At 32.8% G+C, this 20,832-nt stretch overlaps 1 protein-coding gene across 1 annotated transcript in view; it reads right to left on the bottom strand.

Annotated features, from left to right (window-relative positions):
* Positions 1-1,730: 1,730 nt before the first annotated feature.
* Positions 1,731-20,832, bottom strand: part of ST8SIA4 (ST8 alpha-N-acetyl-neuraminide alpha-2,8-sialyltransferase 4) — a 130,814-nt gene continuing 111,712 nt past the window's right edge. Inside the window, exon 5 of the mRNA XM_074205843.1 lies at positions 1,731-7,680. Within this exon, the coding sequence (XP_074061944.1) occupies positions 7,398-7,680 (283 nt within the window). The 3' untranslated portion in view covers positions 1,731-7,397. The remainder of the gene's footprint in view (positions 7,681-20,832) is intronic.

Below are 20,832 nucleotides of genomic sequence, written 5' to 3'. Positions count from 1 at the left end.
AGTTTGAGTCCTCATAACTTCTGATCTAGGTTATTACATTGGCCTTTTAATTAGACTCCTGATATCACAATTCCATGCTCCAAACAGCTGTCAAAATATTCTTTATAAAATGCAAATCTGACCTTGTTACTCTCCTACTCAAGAACCCTCATTAACTTGCTATTGCTTCTAGATAAAACACAAATTCCTTATCTTGTCCTCTCAAATGTCTAGTTTCAGTTTACTTTTCCAAGTTTATTTCACAGAGGCAGTGAGTAGTCCAATAAATAGAAGAGTAGGCTGGGAGACAAGAAGGCCCGAGTTCAAATCTGGCCTCTGACACCAACTAGTGGTGTGATCCTGTGTCTCTTAACCTAATTAGACTCAGTTTCCTCAACAGTAAAATGAGGATAACAATCTCTACTTCACAGAGTTGTTTTGAAGCTCAAATGAGCTAATATTTGTAAAAATGTGCTTAGTTGGCATGTACATGTTATCGCTAATAGGTATCACAATATATAATACTTACATCTTTTTACATATATCCCTTTCAATTAATCCATGTTAGCAAATATTTCTTAAGGATTTCAGCACTCCACCTCTCATTTCCATGCCTTTTTTATATTAGCCCTGATTTTATCCTTAAATTCATGTATTAATAGTTCCCGAATTCATTCAAAACACAGCTCATGTGTTAATTCCTATGGGAAGTCTTTCCTGATTTCCTATTCTTAGTGTTCTCTCCCTCATCAAATCATAATAAACATCCTCACCAGTAAAATGTCTTCTCCCAGAATGAATTCAGAATTTTTCATTTTGTCTTGGTGCTTTCAGTACCTAGCATGTAACTAGTAGGGATAGACCCTAACAGGACAAAGGTATAAGATTAATTGAAAGGGTGATTTCTGACCTTCAGTTTCTCATATTCATATCCAGAGGTTTCTTCCTTCTCCACTTTCAGGCCATCTAAGAGTGACTTTTTTGTGACTTTCCCAGATCCACAAATTCCTAATTACAACTCTGCAGTATATAATTATGACTGAACAGGGGAAGACCTTTAGTCATTAACCTAATGGATTATTTTTAAAACCCTAGGTTGGCAATAATGACCTTAAGGAATTCCAATTCCTCCTGCTTCTATGCCACAGAAATCATTGCAAGGTCTACAAACTTAAAATTGTCAGCTACAGAATCCCATGGCAACAGAGTTAAAAGTGCATTTTCCCCTGAATCTTCTCCTTGGAGGCAGAATAGCAAATGGTGACAAGTATAGCAACTGCAGCTGTAGTCACAAATCAAAGGGCAGTCTTCAAGGGTCTGCAGTGTAGGAGGGACTATTGACTTCTTCAGCAGTAGATATGCAGACACATACACACAGTGTGGTAAGCTAAAGCAACATCATTTTGAAATATGGACAGCAACTGTTTGTGTACATGTTCCCATTAAGATCCTTTCTTTTTAACTAGATGGAAAGACAGAACACAATTATTACAACAGTACTAACAAACTATATCACTGAGACAAGTCTTGCCCAATCCCCATGGTGATTTCTTGATAATGTCCATATCTCCTAGGTTATGGATTTTCTTTTTTTTTTAACTAAGGAACTTTAAAAGTATCAAAATCTTGAGATTGGGGAAAGAAAATGTCTTAAAAGACTTTTAAATATGCAAAATTAAAATCTACTAAGAGTTTAGCCATTAAATGAAGCTCAATATGTATAAAAAAGATGAAAAAATGGAAAAAAGAGATTTCATTTATTTAACAATTGTACAAATGATAAAACAATAATACCAAATGCCATACATAGAACAAGAAGAAAATAATATCAAACAGGATTAAGGATGGTCTTTGACAGAATATAGCTTAACTCTTGAAGTTCTACAAATAGAACCTGGAGGGCTCAGTAGCAACAGTATTGTGAAGCAATGTTATTCTCTGTAAACTCTTTTTCTGTGTTATATCCATTGAGAACACTTGTGCTTTTGCCTACCCAAATTAATACCATTTTAATATGTAATTGAAATTAGCAATCTCAATATTGAATCTAAACTCTACAGCCTGCAGTTTGAACAACTTTGCAGCTTTAAAATTTGAAAAATATTTTGAACAGAAATCTTGTCAGAATAGTAAAAGCCCAAAGGAAGAATGGTGACAGGAAAACCAAGGTACTTTGAATCATAATCAGTCTTACCAAAAGAAGTATGCATCTTAAAATATAGCAATATAACAAGGCTCCAGAATGGGCATGTTACAGATGAATGTATATGAGACACATCAATTATAACCATAGACTTAAACAAGGTGTTCCAAAAGTATCCATGAACTCACAGTTTTGGGACACCTTGTATAGTTATATGTATACATATAAATGGGAATACAGATGAACTACACCTCTATTGGTACTATATGTGTGTATATCACACATACAATGAAATTTACATTTCTGTTTGAATTTCATTTGTACCTTTGGTCAAAACAAGTTCAATTATTCTAATATCCAATTCTTTAAATAGCTATTAACTGTTAAATGGTTGATGAGAAAAATTTTCCAAAGCTGTAAAGATACTAATAAATATTTCTCCCATGCCTCTTCCCTAATTCAAGAAAGAAATTATACAAATATGTGTTAAGCGCCTCCTCTGTGCAAGGCACTGTTCTAGGATCTGGAATTAGGATAAATATTCCCTACTAATAGACACTTAAATTTTTTTTTCTATGGACCAAATATCAAGTCATGTTCACATGTGACTAATTTTTTCCAATGAAAACTAATTCTTTTGTACATTCTCTTCCTGTGTAATATCTTAACATCTAATAGGTATATACACTATTCCTAGCATTTTGCTTAACTTTTTTTGGTAAGCATAAATGTAGATATTTCTATTAGCAATTGATATAGAATTCATATAATAAACAATATAAGGATTGGTTGAGCAAGCAGCCCCTTCTGCCCTTCCCAGAAAGAATTTCAATAATACTTTTTAAATTTGTTCAAAATTTAAACAATTTCATCCATTCCTGTGGGCTGACACACTAAAGGTTAACCAGGAAATCACAGAACATAATCATCTGAGACTGATAACTTTGTATTTTGGTAATTTTAAAATGATCATTGAATACATTGAGCAATAAGCATAATAGATTTACTGTGAATTGTTCATGACCCCCAAAAGCCTTTTAGAGAACAGAAATACCAAATTAAATACCTGCCTGGTGCAGACCTTTCTAGTATCATGCAGAGGGTTAAAATCTTGAAACAAAAGTGGATTAATGCTGAGAAATATGTGATGGTTCATAAAGCAACAAAAGATATGTCAAATATTTGATAATATTTTGATTTATTCTACATTCTCCAGTTTTGCCCTTATATTTAGACATTTTTTCCTCTCTCTCTGCCCATATAGTTATTCTCTATTCATTTCCTTGACCTATTCCTGTAAAAGAGGCCATAGCAGATAGTTAAAGAGAAAGGAACAAGGAAAGGTATATAGTAGAAAATGAAATGGGATGATACAAGTTGCTACTTTGAGCATGAAATGCCTTTAAATGAATTCATTTCAGAGTATTAAAAGCTCCCTGAGATTGACAAAAGTAGTCTCAGTCAATGCTGAAGCCCTTTTTGTTTGTTTTTGATGCTGAACTCTGGTATGAAGGAATATTTTCAGAACTGGGGAACGTATTTGGAGGACACAAGCATAAAGTTACAAAGAAATGTGAAGAAGCTAAAAAGGCACTACTCAATTTATCTTTGAGATAGATAGCAATGCACAGATAAGTGGAGAGTAGAAATGCTTTTGTTGTAGCTTTACAAAATAGGCTTAAATTCATTTGTTGAAAAAAAAAAGAAATGTAGCATCATTTGCCGGCATTCATGCTGGTTAAGAGATACGTTGAATGTTTCTATGAGCCTTCCTAACCTATAAGACTTAATATATAAACTGAGTGGATTCAGAGAATTTCCAAGATATGATGCAATCCAAATAGATCTCTGTAATTTTTCCTGCTTTACATTTGCTTAAGTGCTGACTTTTTAATTTTATATACTAATTTTTTCAAATGTGATTAACAGTTTTAATGTGGACCAATTTTGTCCTTTTTATACTTCATTTCAAATATTGAAAGGTTCTACGATTTTCTTTATGCTTTTTGAGAAATATCAACATGTCAGGAAAAGTCACATAAGTCAAATGTTTATCCTGTCATATAAAATATCAAGATACATATAACTTAATGATTTTCCATCTCTCTAAAATGAAAGTGTATCTATATATAGGTCTCTGTGTGTGTCTGTACTGGTAGTACTGATTTTGCTCCTTTAAAAAAAGTTTGTATTCTATAATTTCACTGGTGTGAGGATTTCTAAGTGAAGAAATTTCCTCTAGGTGGTGCAGAGCAACAACTGTTGTAAAACTTATACACAAAGATATGAGGAACACTGAGAAGTTAAAGGTCTTGCACAGTCCCATAACCATGATGTATCAGAGCTAGAATTGGATGTCAGTTCTTGGTAACTTTGAGGCTGGTTCTCTTTCCACTTAGTTAAGCTCCTTTGTTATCTCTGGATCTCTTTCTTAGTATCTGTGATATGTCATGGTGAAGTTACTCTCTAGGGTCTCAATTTCCTCATATGTAAAATGAAAGTGTTGGTCACTAAGATACCCTCTGGCTATTTTGTGAGTATATGTAGAAACAAACATGCATATATGCACATTCTCTGTAGTGTATTTGTGTATTGTGCATATATATCACAATCTAATGCATACATATATTCACATTTCTGTACATGTGTGCATACATATGTACAAACACGTGTGTGTATAACCAGAGAAGGAGGAGGGAGAAGGAGACAGAGAGAAAGAGAGGCAATGTGGCATACTAGATAGAGGGGGTCCTAGAATCATGATGCTCTGAATTAAAATCTCAGCTCCAGCAAATACTAGCTATGTGGCTCAGGGAAAGACAATATATCTCAGTGACCCAGGTAATTCTTTAAGACATCAAGTTGAAGAGAAAGTGATTATTTTCATTAATAAAGGAAGTTCTTTACAGAGCTTTCTAAATCAATGAAATTGCAGGTCTGGTTGAGGAAAAAAAGAGTTGACAACACACATATTATGTGCATATCATCAAGGAGGCATATGATTTGAAAAGGAGCAGACCAGTCAAGTATTAAGTTGAAGGACGACTGTTCAGCCAGTATGGTCAACTGGTATCCACTAAATACTAAAATAAAAAAGAGGAAACACTTTGAGCACATCCCCTATAGAAGATATATGGAAACATATGAACAGAAATCAGATAAAATGAATTGAATGTGGAGTTGTCAAAATCACAGTCCTCTACATGCAATGATTACTTAATAAATGTTTCTTGCTCTTGTACAAGTGAAGGGAATACCTACCACAAATACCTATCACAAATCTGTCAAAGTATCTGAGTCACAGACACACATATATAAACACAAATATATATATATATGTAATATTTGAAGTTTGACTGCTTTTTTCCTGATAGAACTTTCAAAATAATTCATTCTTTCTTTCTCTGATTCAATAAACATTTATTAAGTATTTATTGTGTATTTGAATTTATTTTTACATTTATAGGTTCTTCATGGGGTGGGGATATATGCATGTATATATGTATGTGTGTGTGTAAGTATACTACATGTGACTATATAAATACACACCTACATATGTCCATACATGTTTACACATATATACACATGAGCATGTAAAAACAGATATACTCTAGTGTATATACACTATATGTACTTTATCTGTTTGCATATATGTGTATTGTGTAGGATTATATACATACACAAATTCTTGGCATTTTACCTCATCTTGGTCTGCCTCCTTTAGAAGAAGACAAAGAATAAGTATATTTTTCATGTTGTAAAACAGAGTAGAACAGGGAATGAAGAACTTTTCCTATTTTTTTATTTCCAAAAAAGCAATAGAATTCTAAAATTACTCATTCGCATGGTTTAAGCTAACAGATGACTGGAAAATTACCTGATTCTATTACTTATTTAACTAAAAATGTACTTTGCTTTATTTATTATTTCATTTCATATTCTTTTCTCATTTCTTATTTCCTAAGTGAAATCATGACTGAATTTAACTATTCAAGTTCTAGATTACTTATTTCCTTTAAAGTGGAAAATATTAATATAGAACGTCTTTGTCAACTTATTTAAAATTATCTACCACCTCTAGGATATCAACACACTTTAGATCATACCATTTTTGTATTACAGAGGAAATTAAACAATGTTAATAATCCCCACTTAAGAGAGGGAATCCTTAAACCACTTGAGCCCAAGTTTTGGCTCTTGATATTTGACAAACATTCCTTTTAGACAAACAAGATGTTCTCAGGAATGTGTTAGGAAAAGTAAGGAATTTTCAAGTCATCACTGAAACAAAATATAAAATCTTAATTTTTGCAATTAAAAATCTTTAGATAGAATTTTCAAATAAATCATATGACAACATAATATTTAAACAAATTAATCTTTGATGAAGAGAAATGTTACTTATATAGAAAAATCAGTATATTCTTTGGTACCAAAAATAAGGATACCTCCTTGTTAATTATTACCTTCCCAAATGTCATAGAACATTGAAATCTCCTTCTTTGAATGGCTCAAGATTACTGTTTGGATAGTTTTGCTGGTACCTTTTCATCATCCAAAAATAATTTAGAGGTTTACCATTGTTCATTATTAAACAATTTGAGCATTGGTAAGATCTTCTCTAAAAATAATAACTTTAAAAACAATTTTTGACAATTATTAAGGTTTTTTTCCATTACATATCATCCTGTTAAGAATCTTTCAAATTCTGCAATAAACCAAAGCAAATAGATGCCAGAAAAAAGGAACAATAAAAAAAATGTTAGTTTATATACATGATTAGACACAAACTCCTGACTGAAGGCATTTACTTGAGTTGTTTGATCTTCTGGTTGCCCTGTTTAACTGTCTTTATCACAGTTTCTGCTGACAAGGAAGATTCTGATTTCCCCAAAGGCAGAGTTGTCTTCCTTAGTTCTTCCTCAAATGTGCTTGACATGTTGGGGGCAGTCCAGTGGTAATAAACACATTTGTTTCTTCTTTAATTAAATGTGAATGTATTGTTGGAGCTTGTAAACACTGCTGATTATACATTCAAGCTGTGTTCTGAGTAGAAGTGGCACTTACTAGGACCTTTGCAGTCAAAACAAACAATTTTAGAGCACTTCATAGGCATTTCATCAGCTGATAATGGATGTCTCATAATCCTCCCCTCCCACCCCCCAAGAAGCTTAGTGGATACTGAAACCTATCTTGTGGTTTAGATCTTATTCCCATACAAACAGCCTCAGAATGAAGTGCATATTCAGTTTGATTTGTCTTTTAAAAATGTGCTTTATTGCTTTATGCATTTTCCTGTGGTTAATTTTAGTGCTCTCCTGTTATGTAGCCCATCTAAAGTCCTGAATTCCAATGGCATCCTGTGAGGACTTGCGTTGGAAAAGTATCTATATTTCAAGTTATCATAGTAATGATATTTGACTTCTTTCCCCTTTAAATCTTTAGGGAACGGCCAGAATCCATAGAGGTGAATCTCATCACAAAATCGTGTAGCCAGTGTGTACATTAGCAGGCCAGTGCTGGGTCTTTTGATGGGAACTTTGTTTGTCAACCAGTAACTGGTGGGGGAAAAAGAGGAGAAAGAGAGTTAGGAAATCAAAACACAGTGAATTCTGAAATAACTATGTGGAGTTAGCTAAAAATGAAATAAAATAAAGGTTTCTCTTTAAAGTATACATACAAAAATAAAGCCATGTCATAAGATCTGTTTATTTTTCTATGACATATAGATCATTTTACTCTTGATTTGATTTGATTAATTCTTTTGCCAAAATATATGTCACTGCAAGTAGATATTGTTATATTAGTTGTGTTAAATATTCCCAATTCCTAGAACAATGTCTGGTAAATAATTGGTGTTTGCTAGATCCTTGTGATTGATGGATGAATAACCCAAAGGAACAAAGGATATTATTAAATTACCACTAAATTTTAATCTCAAAGTATAGATAATAGTTTTATGAAGTACAGATAATCATCTCCCTGACAATAGACCATGACTGAAAAAGAAAAGGCAGATAATTAACATAATTCAAGGCTAAGTCTAAAGTATTACAAGATACCTGAATAATTAACAGGCACTATGGAGTGCCTATTAAATACCAGTCAGTGATCAATTGTTCAATAATCCAGGAAGTTTATCTACACAACTTTTTGACTGTATTTTCAATTTTATTGCACATTTCCCTTGGAGAGACAGAATCAATTACTTTTTTAAAATGACAAATTAATAAAATCCTGCTGGCAAATAAATTTTGATATTATTGTTAATAGCAATAATAACAAAAGACTTTAATATTTTTTAAAAAGTGCTTTTCTCACAAACAGAAAGACAGCATGAATAGTGGTAATAGGAATGTCCTGAAAACTAGGAAGACATAATTGAAAGAATTTACTATTATACTGGCTGTTTGACCTTAGACAATTTATTAATCTTTTACTAACATCTGTCTTATCCCACCCAAGACTGAATTGATAAAAAGTGAGTGCCTTGTCTTGGTGTTCTTTATATTAATAAAAATCACAGGTCCAGCACTATACTATATTTCTCATAAAACCCAATGAAATCAAGTGGTATATTGTTACAATTATTTTAAATAGAAAGAAGATGACGCCTAAATTATTGAATTGATTTATCTATAATCCCATAGTCATTAAGGATTTGGAAGGAATATTTAAATCCAAACCCTTCTGATTTCAAGATCATCAAACTTTCCACTATAATAGTTGAAGTTGTATAAAATGGCAACACGAATTTACTTATAATTTATTAATATATCTAACAAACAATTCAACTCCACATTTGTTCTTCTACATACTAAGACCAGCAGAGTCCCTAACTTCAAGAATCCGAATTCTACTGAATACTATTTATTCACATTTGGGTGTCATTTATTTGCAAAAATAAGTTTAACAAGATATCATTTAAATACATGTTTACAGGCACACAAGCTTTTCCTTTTCATTTAGTTTTTCTCTGTGTTTATATATAATGTATATGTATTATAGATATAGCTCCCACATATATATATATATATATATATATAAATACATATAGCTATATATTACATATATTCAAAATCATGTATTTAATGATATTTTATCTTGGGGGTTTTAACAGGGCTTTTTTTGTTTCTTTGTTTTTGAATGATTTCATAAAACTCTTAAGACCTATTTAAAGGGATATAATTGTGGAACTAACTGAAGGAAAAAGTGCATAAATTTTCTCATGAATTCAAGACTGTTTAATTCAAAGTGAATATTATTTGAATATTATTTTTATATCTGCTTTATATATTTTGTCTGCTTCTCAGAAGCAATGTGCTATTAGTGGCAGAAAGCACAGGTCCAAATGTGTTCTCTTACACATCCTGGGCAAGATATTTAACCTGTCACTACTCTAAGTTGCTGTCAGATTCAAATAGAAAGGAGTCCCTGAAGGTTGCATGTTGAAATAGAAAACCACAAACTAAAATTATTTATAGTTTTATATTTTTATTTATTTTGTTAAATATTTTCCAATTACATTTTAATTTAGTTCTGTCCACATTCAGGACCTCTGCTTTAGGTAACTCTCCAAGTTCAAATATTTCAGAGTGAGTGCCAACCTGTCTGAATAAAGACAATTTTCTAATATAGGCATTCTATATACCAGTGTCATCATAAGTCAAGTCTACCCCTTTTTCCTTACTGCTACATCCCAAAGGTGCAAACTTTCAAACTAGTTAACTGACATACAGGTTCAAACATGAAATTCCAGAAATAATTTCTTTATAATTCTAAAAAATATCTCTTTGATTTTAAATTGGCAAATTGCCTTTAAAAATTTTAATTAAATTTGAGAATGAATTAAGCTAGAATGTTTTATGTTTGAGAACTCAAAGAGACTTTAAAGTTTCTAAAAGTAATATATAAAACTCTAAAGGTAGGGGAATGTAATTTTATGGCATCAGATCTCCATTTCCTCTAATTTTGTATATGCCTCATTTTCTAGAGACAAGGGGCTATATATTCTCAGTGGGAAGGAAAAGCAGTGACAATTACCGAAATGTTTTCTCTCCTATTCAAGGCAAACTCTCAATAAGCTGAGAAGAGGGTTCTCATTGTGTAACAAAAGGGAAAAAAGTAGCAAACACCAAAAAGGCCTCAGGTATGATTATAAGATAACCACTGGTTAAGGTTTCATGTAGTGAGGAAAGTACAGCTCCACTTTGGTGTCTCTGAAGTGGTGGTGACAAAAAACCAAAATTTCAGTTCTGAGAAACAGGTGTTATTAAAAAAAAAGTCAAAGGACTTTTAGTGGTCAGTTTTGAGGGAGTAAGTTGTGTATGGTTTGAAATATTGTTTGTTGAAATTGTTATCTTAAAGACTAAAGAATAAAAATTTGGATGCCATAAAGTTAAAAATAAGATAAATCTGAAGGGATCCCAATCTTTCCAGCTGAGAACTTAAATACAGGGCTAAGAAAACATTGAGAAGCTCTAATGAGATAGAATTGGTAGACTGAAGAAAAATTAATGCATGTCATAAGAAAAATAGACAATAGGAAAATATTATATATGTGTTTAAACATATGCATATAGATACATATATGCATGCACACATAGGCATATATACTACATGCACATATCGACCTATGTTTCCAGACTTATTATTTATTATTCCTTTACAAATGCAATAGGGTAAAGGAAAATTGCTTTTTTTGACCTTCCTCATAGATAGCATTCCACCTTGAATCTCTGCTTTTTCATACGCATATATTCCCACATCTGGAATACTCAACTTCATTTCTTTCTTCCAATCCCAAATCTCTTTCAAAGCTTTCCTCAAGCTGATTCCTATGCTGAATGCTAGTGCTTATTCCATGAAGATTATGTCTTTATTTTCTGTATATTTTATAATTATTATCTGGGAACATACATTTCAACTCAATAAGTATAAACTAACTACTTGAAGAGAGGGTCTGTTTCATTTCAATTTCTGTATTTCCAAGTACTGAGTCTATGCCCCTTGTGCTCCTTCCACACTTGGGTCCCATAAGCAAACAAGTATTTGCTTCTGGGGAAAGCTTCTTCAGTCTGAATCAGCAATATGTTTTGTTGCCAATTCAGAAACTTTTTTGAATTATATGTTCTGTGAAACATTCTCTAGTCAAATTTTAGCAGGACCACCTGCTCATCCAAAAGTTATTTTTATTTTGGATTAGAATTTCAATGACTTTTTTTGGGAAGATTTACCTTTAAATTGATACAAAAGCAAAAAAATCAGGATGGCTTGTATTTTATTATAATAAACAAGCTGAAACATGCTTAGATTTTACTCTTATGGAAAATAAACCATGTTTTTAATCAGGTTCTTTGAAAATGAAAAAATATTTAAACTTAATTTTTTTTCCCCTAAAAAATAATCACTTTTGGAGCAGCTAGGTGGGGCAGTGGATAGAGCATTTGTCCTGGAGTCAGGAGGGCCTGGGGAAAAGGTAATTTCTGAGTAAACAAGGAGATGGTTTAACTTTAATTTGGAGAGGAAAGTCAAATTTGAGTAGACATTTTAAAGTGTTCATGACAAAGCACTATTAATACAAAGTGATAAGACATTGCTTCCTATTCCTTCAATATAGAAGGCCTAAAGGAAAAAAAAAGGAACCAAAAATAGCACAGTGCATATTACCCAGGTGTTGCTCCTGGCTGCTAACAATTAAACTCATGACTTAGTTTTTTCGTATACATTTTTTCAAAAATATTTACTGTAAGACTATGATCTTGGAGTTTCAATATATGTCATATTTAACCACACTGTGAATACTAATGATACTGCTACGTAGTTTCAAAGATTTGGGATTTCCAACAAAATATGACTCCCATTATGAGTCAACATGCCATTAAAATGAAAATGGGATTTTGTGCCATTATGGGATTGGTTAATTGGTTAGTTAACATTTAATGATGCACCTCTCTGCTGAACTCTATATACTAAGTATAGTAAGATGAAATATAGGAAACAAAGGCCATGCTACATGAACTTCATTTATATTTTCTGCCTTTCAATTAGACAGCCTCTGGAAGTCTGAGAATAAGAAAACCAAGAAATCTTGTATCTGACACACAATGCCCTATTTGCATTTATGTAGCTATTCATCTTCATTGACTTAAGCAGAAATATTACTTTGCTCTTAGCTCTGAATTTGATCCCTAATTAATGAAATCATTCAAGATTAGAGAAAGCTATAGGTTGTAGATTTTGACCAACACTATTTATTGTGCTTTTGCTGATGACAGTAACATTTATAATAGTAACAGTGATAGTAATGATTATGATGATGTTTTTGGTCCTTCACTCTTGAAGATGAAAAAAATAATAATGATACCATAGCCATGCTCTATTTTGAACATTTTAAAGTGTCTTTTCTTTTCATTTATTATCTCATTTAATCTTTATAAATTAAAATTTTAATCTGGGTATCATTTTTTTGAGAGATGATGAAACTGGGCCTGGATAGAAAGATTATTTAGTTCAAGATCACTATGACATAGATAATCTTTGATAATCAAAAGCAACTGATACTGAATACATGATACCGGCCAAGTCCCTTAACTCTTCCTTGTTCTAGAAGACAAGTCCCTATGAGTTACAAGAAATGTTGACTTGCATTGGTAGAATCAGTTTTCTCACCCATAAAAAGCTCCTTAGAACAACAGAAACACGAGTCTAATCCCTATACTAATTCTACCTATAAATCCACAATTTAACTAATAAATGATTAACTAAAGTTACAAACAAAACTTCTAATTTTTTTAATATAAATTTAATGGAAGCAAATATTATCATAGGGAAAATGGAGTCATTTTTGTGAATGTTGTGAAATGAGAATATTAAAGCAAAGCAAACAATTTTTTCAGGCTTTTCATTTTTTAAGTATGACATTAGAATTCTGTTCCAATGATTCCATGTTTCTAATACAAGTAGAAAACAAAATTTTGTCAGATAAGGAGAAGGAACATTATTTGCTGTAGAATCTTTGAATAGAAGATGTATTCTGACAGACTTGGAGCAGTGTCCTACTGGGTAGAAGAAGATCAAAGATACAGAATGATATATTGAATTAAAAAAATAAAACAAAAAAAAACAAAGTGGATGTTGACTCATAGGACTTGATAAACTTTTTATTCTAAATCACATGAAGTCTGTTAGATACTCAAAATTAATTGGTTCCATAGTTAGTGTCTTTTAAAATTAGTTATAGGATGGAAATAATATATAGAATACTATGTTAGTTCATTTATATCAATGGAGTTGCTTTTGTACTAACCCCTATTACATAAATCAATTTCAGTGACCCTTCTCTTTATATTCTCATTAAGATGAAAGGCAATGAGCCTATTCTTTATCATACATAGGTGATGCACATAGCATATGTTGAAAGCAGAAAATCATCTCAGAGAGATAGAGATACACAGACAACCACAAGGTCAGAAAGAGAGAGACAGGATCAGAGACAAATAAGAGTCAGCCTTACAAATAGGAATAGAGAGCATTTTTTGAAGATTGGAATCAAGAATAAACATGGTTAAACATGCAAAGTTTGCTTTCAAACACAAACAAAAGTCCACAAAAAGAATTTACTGTAGGAATCATATTTGATAGTGTTGTTATATGCTGTTTTTTCCTTGGAGGGGGCGGTTGGCCAGGAAGGCGAATTTTTAAAAAGTCCATATAACTATGACTGTACCATAAAAGCAATTATATTAATAGTCTAATAATAGGGTATATTTTTGATTTAGACTATTTAGCAATGGGCATACCATTGGGCATACACTTGTAAGGTTATATTTAACCTACTAACAAATATTCAAAGATTAAGAAAGACAAACAAATAATTCAATCAATCAGTCAGAGTGGTTCCTAATAAAGTTTACAAGCCAAACTGAAAAAAACATCAGCGTATTTTCTGATTGTCAGAAAATGTTCCAGGAAATGGTTATAAGCCTAATAAGAGAAGAGGTACTTCAAAGCTTTCAAAGTTAGTAAGAAACCAGTATTTTGGGTTGTTGATTCAGTACTTAATAGTCTTTATTTTAAAGGTTTTTTTTTTTAATTAGACTTGCTGCCTGGTGAAGAAAATGTCCAGAATTTAAGACACATATAAACACAAATTTATGTGTATATACATAAATGTATATACACATATACATTGGTAGCTGCAGGAAAGACACACCAAAGAATGTTTGTGACGCATTTCTGTGGTTTAAATGTTGACCAAGACAATGGTTAAAATATAAGGAGGGAATTTTAAAGTAGTAAAAGCAAAGAAGTTAAAGAAGCCATGAGGAATAAAGCAAAGTGGCAGAATTTTGTGCTAGGGCTCCAGAATCACCCTCAAATTTATATCATTCTGGAAACTTTGTTCCATAGATATAAATAGGAGATAATTCAAGTTATTTACTGATCAGACTTCTCAAGAATCTTCATGATTATAGGATGACAAGATTAAGAAACATACACTATAAAAAAAACCAAAAATAACCCTACTTCTTTGAAAACTCTTTTATTGGTAACTTACTCAATGTAGTGAAACAAATGTTAGCTCCTCTTCCTCTTTTTCTATTTGACTCAGTCCTGCATGGTTTCTCTTAAATATTTTTCAGTGAAGCCAAATTTCTATTTATAAAATAACTGCTGGATTAGGCAATGGACTACGGTTTTTATTTTTTTTTATAAAAAAAGTTTGTTTTTCCTCTAAGAAAAAAATGAATAATCAGTGGTTACTGCTGTAAAGTAAATTCCACTATATCATTTCTTGAAAAGGACAAGTATAAAAGTGACTATAGATGTATTTATTTAGTCTATTATGTAAAGATCTAGCCATTCATTTCCTGCTACATTTAGTCGGTGTGAAGAATATGTTGATCCACTCTTTCTTCACATCAAAGTCAACCCTCCTCAACCCTCAGCTATTAATACTCCTAATTATAAATAATAAAACAATAGGAAATTTAAAGGCAGTGTTTGAAAAAAGAACAAAATTATCATTTAAACATCAATAATCCAGGTATGCCAACTTAAAAATTTCTTCAAAATTGCTTTTGCAATAATTTGTGCTCTCATAAGTAAATGAAGGCTACTGCCAAAACAAGATCTAGAAAAAATAAGTTACAAAGGTAGCTGCAATTTCCATATTGATTACACATTATATGGGCACAATAAAATGGTTACTAGTTCTGTGGGCTGTTCTTAGGTGAAACAAACAATCATTTGGCAGGTGGAAAAATCCAGGAAAATAATCAATATACCTTTGCAATCTCAAAATAATTAATTTGCCACTTCCCATCCCCCTTAAGACTAGGCATGGCCTGAATAGAGAATATTAAGATTTAAAGAAATCTGACCTGAAGGAAGAAAAAGAATATTTAAGTATTTTGGAAGACTGCATCCTATGAAACAGGATTTATATAATAAAACCCATTGTGGCAATAGCATAATATACTAAAAAAATTAACATGAACTCAGAGACTCAACAAAGCTAGGTATCCAGACTATTGTTTTCCTCTCAATGTACTAAAATATAAAAGAAGCTAGACATATCATCAAACATTATTTTTTTCCTCCAGATCTTTGAGAAAGAATACAAGTTGATGCACATAATTAGCATAGTCTTCATAACAATAAACATATCAAGACTGGGAAAAATGACTCCCTTTAAAATGAAAATGTGATTGGAATTGTCTTGCTTTTGGCACATGAGCAATATTTCCATAACAAAACATCCCACATCACTTGTTTGATGATTGGTATTGCTTGGAACAAATCTGAAGGCATACAAACTCATGAGGCATGTGTTAAGCATTTCCTTACCATCTGTCTCCTTTCATTCATATACACATGTAGACTGATAGAAACAAGGAGTCACATTTCATTTACAAACCACCTTAATAATTAAGCATGGAGAAAGGCATAGGAAAACAATCAAAGAAAGTTGACAAAGGTACTATGATTTTCCATCAAGTATGTGGTTCTTGGCTGAGCAGAGAAAAATATCTATTTGGTTACAAGCTATCTGAAAAATGTATTAATAATGATTTTAGAAAGATATTTTAGAGATAATCTAACTCAATCTAGGACTTAATTGGTAGCACAGTGGGTAGAGTGCAGACTTTGGAGTCAGTTCAAAACTGACCTCAGATACTTAGCTGTCTTGACTCTAGGCAAGTCACTTAATTTTGTTTGCCTTGATTTTCCCATCTGTAAAATGAACTGGAGAAGGAAATAGTGAACCACTCCAGTAGCTCTGCCAAGAAAAGCCCAAATATGATCATGAATGGTCAGACATGACTAAAAATGAACAACAACAATCCCTCGTTTTACAGATAAATTCAAGGGTAAGAACAATTGTTAACAAGATCACAAAGACAATAGCAAAGCCAGAGTGAGAACACTGAGATACAAGTCCAGGAAACTGGAAGAACTTGATGGGCTTATTCTGTAAAGGAACTGAGTTAAGCTGTGAACCTAATTCCCTTCTTTTCCAGAGATTGAGATGGCATAGAGGACATTATGTTTCTTTCCTCAGGTTTTGGGGGAGGAAAGTTTGTATATTTATTCTTTCTATACTATTAAATTAAATATTACTTTGTTAAAAAAAGAACAAAAATAATACTATTCTGACTCTTAAGTAGCTAAATCAAACTGGGTCATTGGGAGCCCTCAAAATTTGATGTAGAGGAATAGAAAGAATATTTAAGTATTTTTGAAGATTGTATCCTGTAAAATAGGATTATGTAATAAAAACCATTGTGTGAATAGCATAATGTACCAAAAAAATTAAATTAATATGAACTCAGAGACTCAACAAAGCTAGGTATCAGAAAATCCTGGAGAAGGGGTAGAAATATAATATACTTGTATCTGAGGCAGTGTAGGCTGGAATAATATGTCACACTTTAAAAAAGAGAAGGGCCTTCTTAGTGTCTTAGTATCTTGAAACTAAGACCATAAAAAGCATTTCTCTTCCTAAGTCAGAGTTTATTTAGTTTTTTTAAAATAAGTTTGTATTTTAAAGAGGCCTATTCAAAATGGTATAGTAAAGAGGACTTGATTAATCAGAAGTTGTGAAAGATCTCAGTTATATAATCCAATAAAGGACACCCTTAGGCACAGAGTAGTAAATGTTGGCCTCAAGACTTAATCTCATGTCTTCTGAGCATAGATCTTCTATACAAGTCTATGAAAGGACCTATGGACTCTTCCTAAATTTTGAGAATTACTTAGAAGCATCAAAATTCTTCAAGGTCATTAATTCTGCCTTGAGCTTAAGCAGAGTGAGGTTATATTCCTGCTAGTTAAGTTTCCTCCAAGGCTTTAAAAATTATGAATGCTTCCAAAATATAAATGTCACATACTTGTTTTTACCATATTTACAAAAGTCATTTTTGTTGTTTTTTTTAAACATAGTGTATTACAACTTTTATTTTCTTGAGTGGCCTCAATTGATTCTCTATATTTGGGTTGGACATATTTTGTCAGACAGCGATAAATACATTTCTATAAAAGTGGCAATGTTTTCACAAAGAGATAAAATAAATAATCCTTCAATATGCATTTATAGAAGAAAAGCATTAAAAATTCTCAATATTCTGTAGAAACTGCAACTAAGATGGTACAATAACTGGAAATCTCCAAGTTTTTACTTAAAATAAATCTTTAAGTTGCCAAGCCTTTATTTCTTGGCTTTGATACAATCCAAGAATAGAGCAAACATCCACACTCTGCTATTACTCTGACTTCTATTCCTGTGTTCCCTGCTTTAGAATTGACTACATATTCACATTTGGGAAAATATTGCTTCTCCTCTGAAACTGGTCTTAAATAAGTTTCAATTTCCAAATGACTCATCAAAATAAAAGTGGCTGAAAAGTAGAAGAACCATGTTTTTGCTTGCCTCCTTTAATGATACACATCTGTTCCAACTAAAACAACATTCCTAGTCTGGTGGTGACAGTGGTTAACCCAGATGGCAATCTGATAGTTGCTCAGAAAAACTCATGATATGATTTAGACATGACTTATGCATTCCTCCAAGATATACCACAATTCAATGATGGGATTATAGTTAAATTTAAATTATTTGTACATTTTTGAAATAAACAGTGTCAGTTATGCTCCTCTGCATATTGTAGTTCACTTTCTTGCCAGTTGTCTGCTACTCCTAGCTGCTGCCATCTCTTAGGTGGAGAAGTTCGTTTTTTCTCCATAGCTGCCAATTCTAGGACTGGCTTAGGGAAAAGAAGGAGGAGGGTTTGTTCCATAGGAAGGAGCAGGAATCATAGGAATAATTTTCCCCTTCCAGGGACAAAAATTTTCTCTCAATCCTTTGATCTCTGGCCTCTCTAGAACTCTCTCTCCCCCTCAAAAAATCACTGCAGTTCTTTTAGGTCCCCTTTGTGAAAGGGGGTATCTTTGATCCACCTTAAACAGAATCAACCACTCCAACTTTTGGTGACATTCATTCACTCTTCATTAAAATATGAATGTGTCAACATATCTGAAGTTCAAGTTTTGCCCTTAGTTCTCTTCACAAGGAACCAATGAACATGCCCAACCCCATTCAAAATAAGATTATTTAGGATCAGCTAACTGGCAAAATAGATACAACTCTAGATACCTGGAGTCAGTAGGAACTGCCCTCAAATCTGCTCTCTGACACTAGCTGTATGACTCTGGGCAAGTCACTTAAGCCCAATTATCTCCCCATTGAAGGATACTTGTTTCCTCCTCTTTGATTGGCAACCCCCAATTTTTTCTATAAAATTGGTTAGATTCCCCTAATCTAAAACCCTATAATAAGAAAAGAATCTATCAAAATGAGTTCAGCTCAAGCATCACCACCTTGAAGAGGATTTTCCTGGTTTCCCCAGTATTCCCCCTCTGTTAATTCAGGTCATCATCTTCTCTATAACTTAGGAGTTTTAGTCACATTGAGAATGTTAGTGATTTGTTCAGTCACACAATCAGTATGTGCTAAGATGGCAGATATGGAACTCAATATCTCCTTGACTCTGGGATCAGCCTTCTAGCCACTAGAGGCTCCCTCTCCCTGCCATTAGAACTAATTACTCCCATGGATAACTGAAGAACAAATTCTTCTCTGGCTCCATAGTCTCCTTGACCATACTAAAGATGGCAATGATCTTCCTTCGAAGAGGGAGGACTCATACTAAGGACATCACTATCCTTATATTGTCTTAATTCTGAATAGATATTACTCAAATAGAAATCTGTTTCCTTCATACATAGCTTGGTCTGAGCATGCCAGTTTCCTTAGAATAAATCAATTATGACAAGGGCACCAATCCAATTCATTGAAGAACTCTGAGAGTTAATATATCTAGCTTCAAGAGGTATCAATAAAACTTTTAAATTCTGTTGTAAGTCTCAGTATTAGAATCTAGAAGGGGTACAAATGAAGACTGCAGAAGCTCAGAATCCATGAGAAGAGTAGATAAAGTTAATTATGGTGTAAACCATTAGTAGTCTATTGTATTAACCATTGGCCCTATTTCCCTGTAGGATTTGTTAGGAAAATCTCTTCTAGCTCTTGACTCAGGGCTAAGAAAAAATAATTAACAATGGTTTAGGATATTGAGCTGAAAGGGAATCTAGTTCAACATGCTATTTTCACAGAAAACTGAGGTGCAGAGAGGGTAAGTGTCTTCCCTAAGGTTGCAGAGGCAGTAAGTAGAAAAGATAGGAATTGGAAATAATTAAATCTAAAGAGTGAATCAGCTACCGTGTTCAAAATGCCATCCTAGGCACTAAAGAGAGAGGAAAGAGAATAGAATAAGCATTTATTAATTGCTTACTATTATGTGCCAGGCACTATACTAACTAACCACTTTACAAATCTTCCATTTGATTCTCACACAACCCTGTAGAGTAGGTGCTATCATGATCCCCATTTTACAGTTGGGAAAACAAGGCAAACAAAGGTTAAATGATTTCCCCATGGTTACACAGCTAGTATGTATATGAGCCTGAATTTACACTCAAATCCTCCTAATTCCACATTTTATGGGGGTGGAAAGCTTGAGTTACTCTATTCATCTTTTGACTTCAAAACTATCATTCTCTTCTTTGACTTGATTCTTGATTTCAAAAGAAAGCTATGAAATTAATTCCACATTTAGAAAGTTTACATTTAGTTGTCCAATTTAGAGTACAGCCTTTTTAATGTCCATTTAAAAAAATCCACATGCAGATCTCACTGGTACTGTGTATCCTTCAGGAAAATGGTATAGATATTTGTCTCTGGGGATGCACTTGAATGACAGCTGTACTGACAACAAGGACCGTATCTTGATAGGTCATGTCCAACATGTGACATCCTAACTGGCAGTCAGAATGGCCAAGAACTCTCTTACAGTGGTGGATTCCATCTTTCCTCATTTCATTCCTGGTTCTGATCACAGGTTGCAAGTGTGCCCATATGTCAGCAAACTCTGCCTTCTGCCAAGCAGCTATTTTTTAACTAGGGACCCAATGAATCGGGTGGTAGTTCTCATTCCAAAGGATTTGTGATATAAATGTATTTCATTGTGGTACCATTTCCCTAGTGCCCTCTATATTAAATGAAGGTTCCACAAACAATCAATAAGCATATGCTGACCAACCTAAGTTTCAGATGTGCACTTGCTCTCTCTGTTACAAATAGGTAAATA

The sequence above is a fragment of the Macrotis lagotis genome, chromosome X, assembly GCF_037893015.1.
Source record: "Macrotis lagotis isolate mMagLag1 chromosome X, bilby.v1.9.chrom.fasta, whole genome shotgun sequence".
Taxonomy (NCBI): domain Eukaryota; kingdom Metazoa; phylum Chordata; class Mammalia; order Peramelemorphia; family Peramelidae; genus Macrotis; species Macrotis lagotis.
This window is presented reverse-complemented; position numbering and strand designations above follow the sequence as displayed.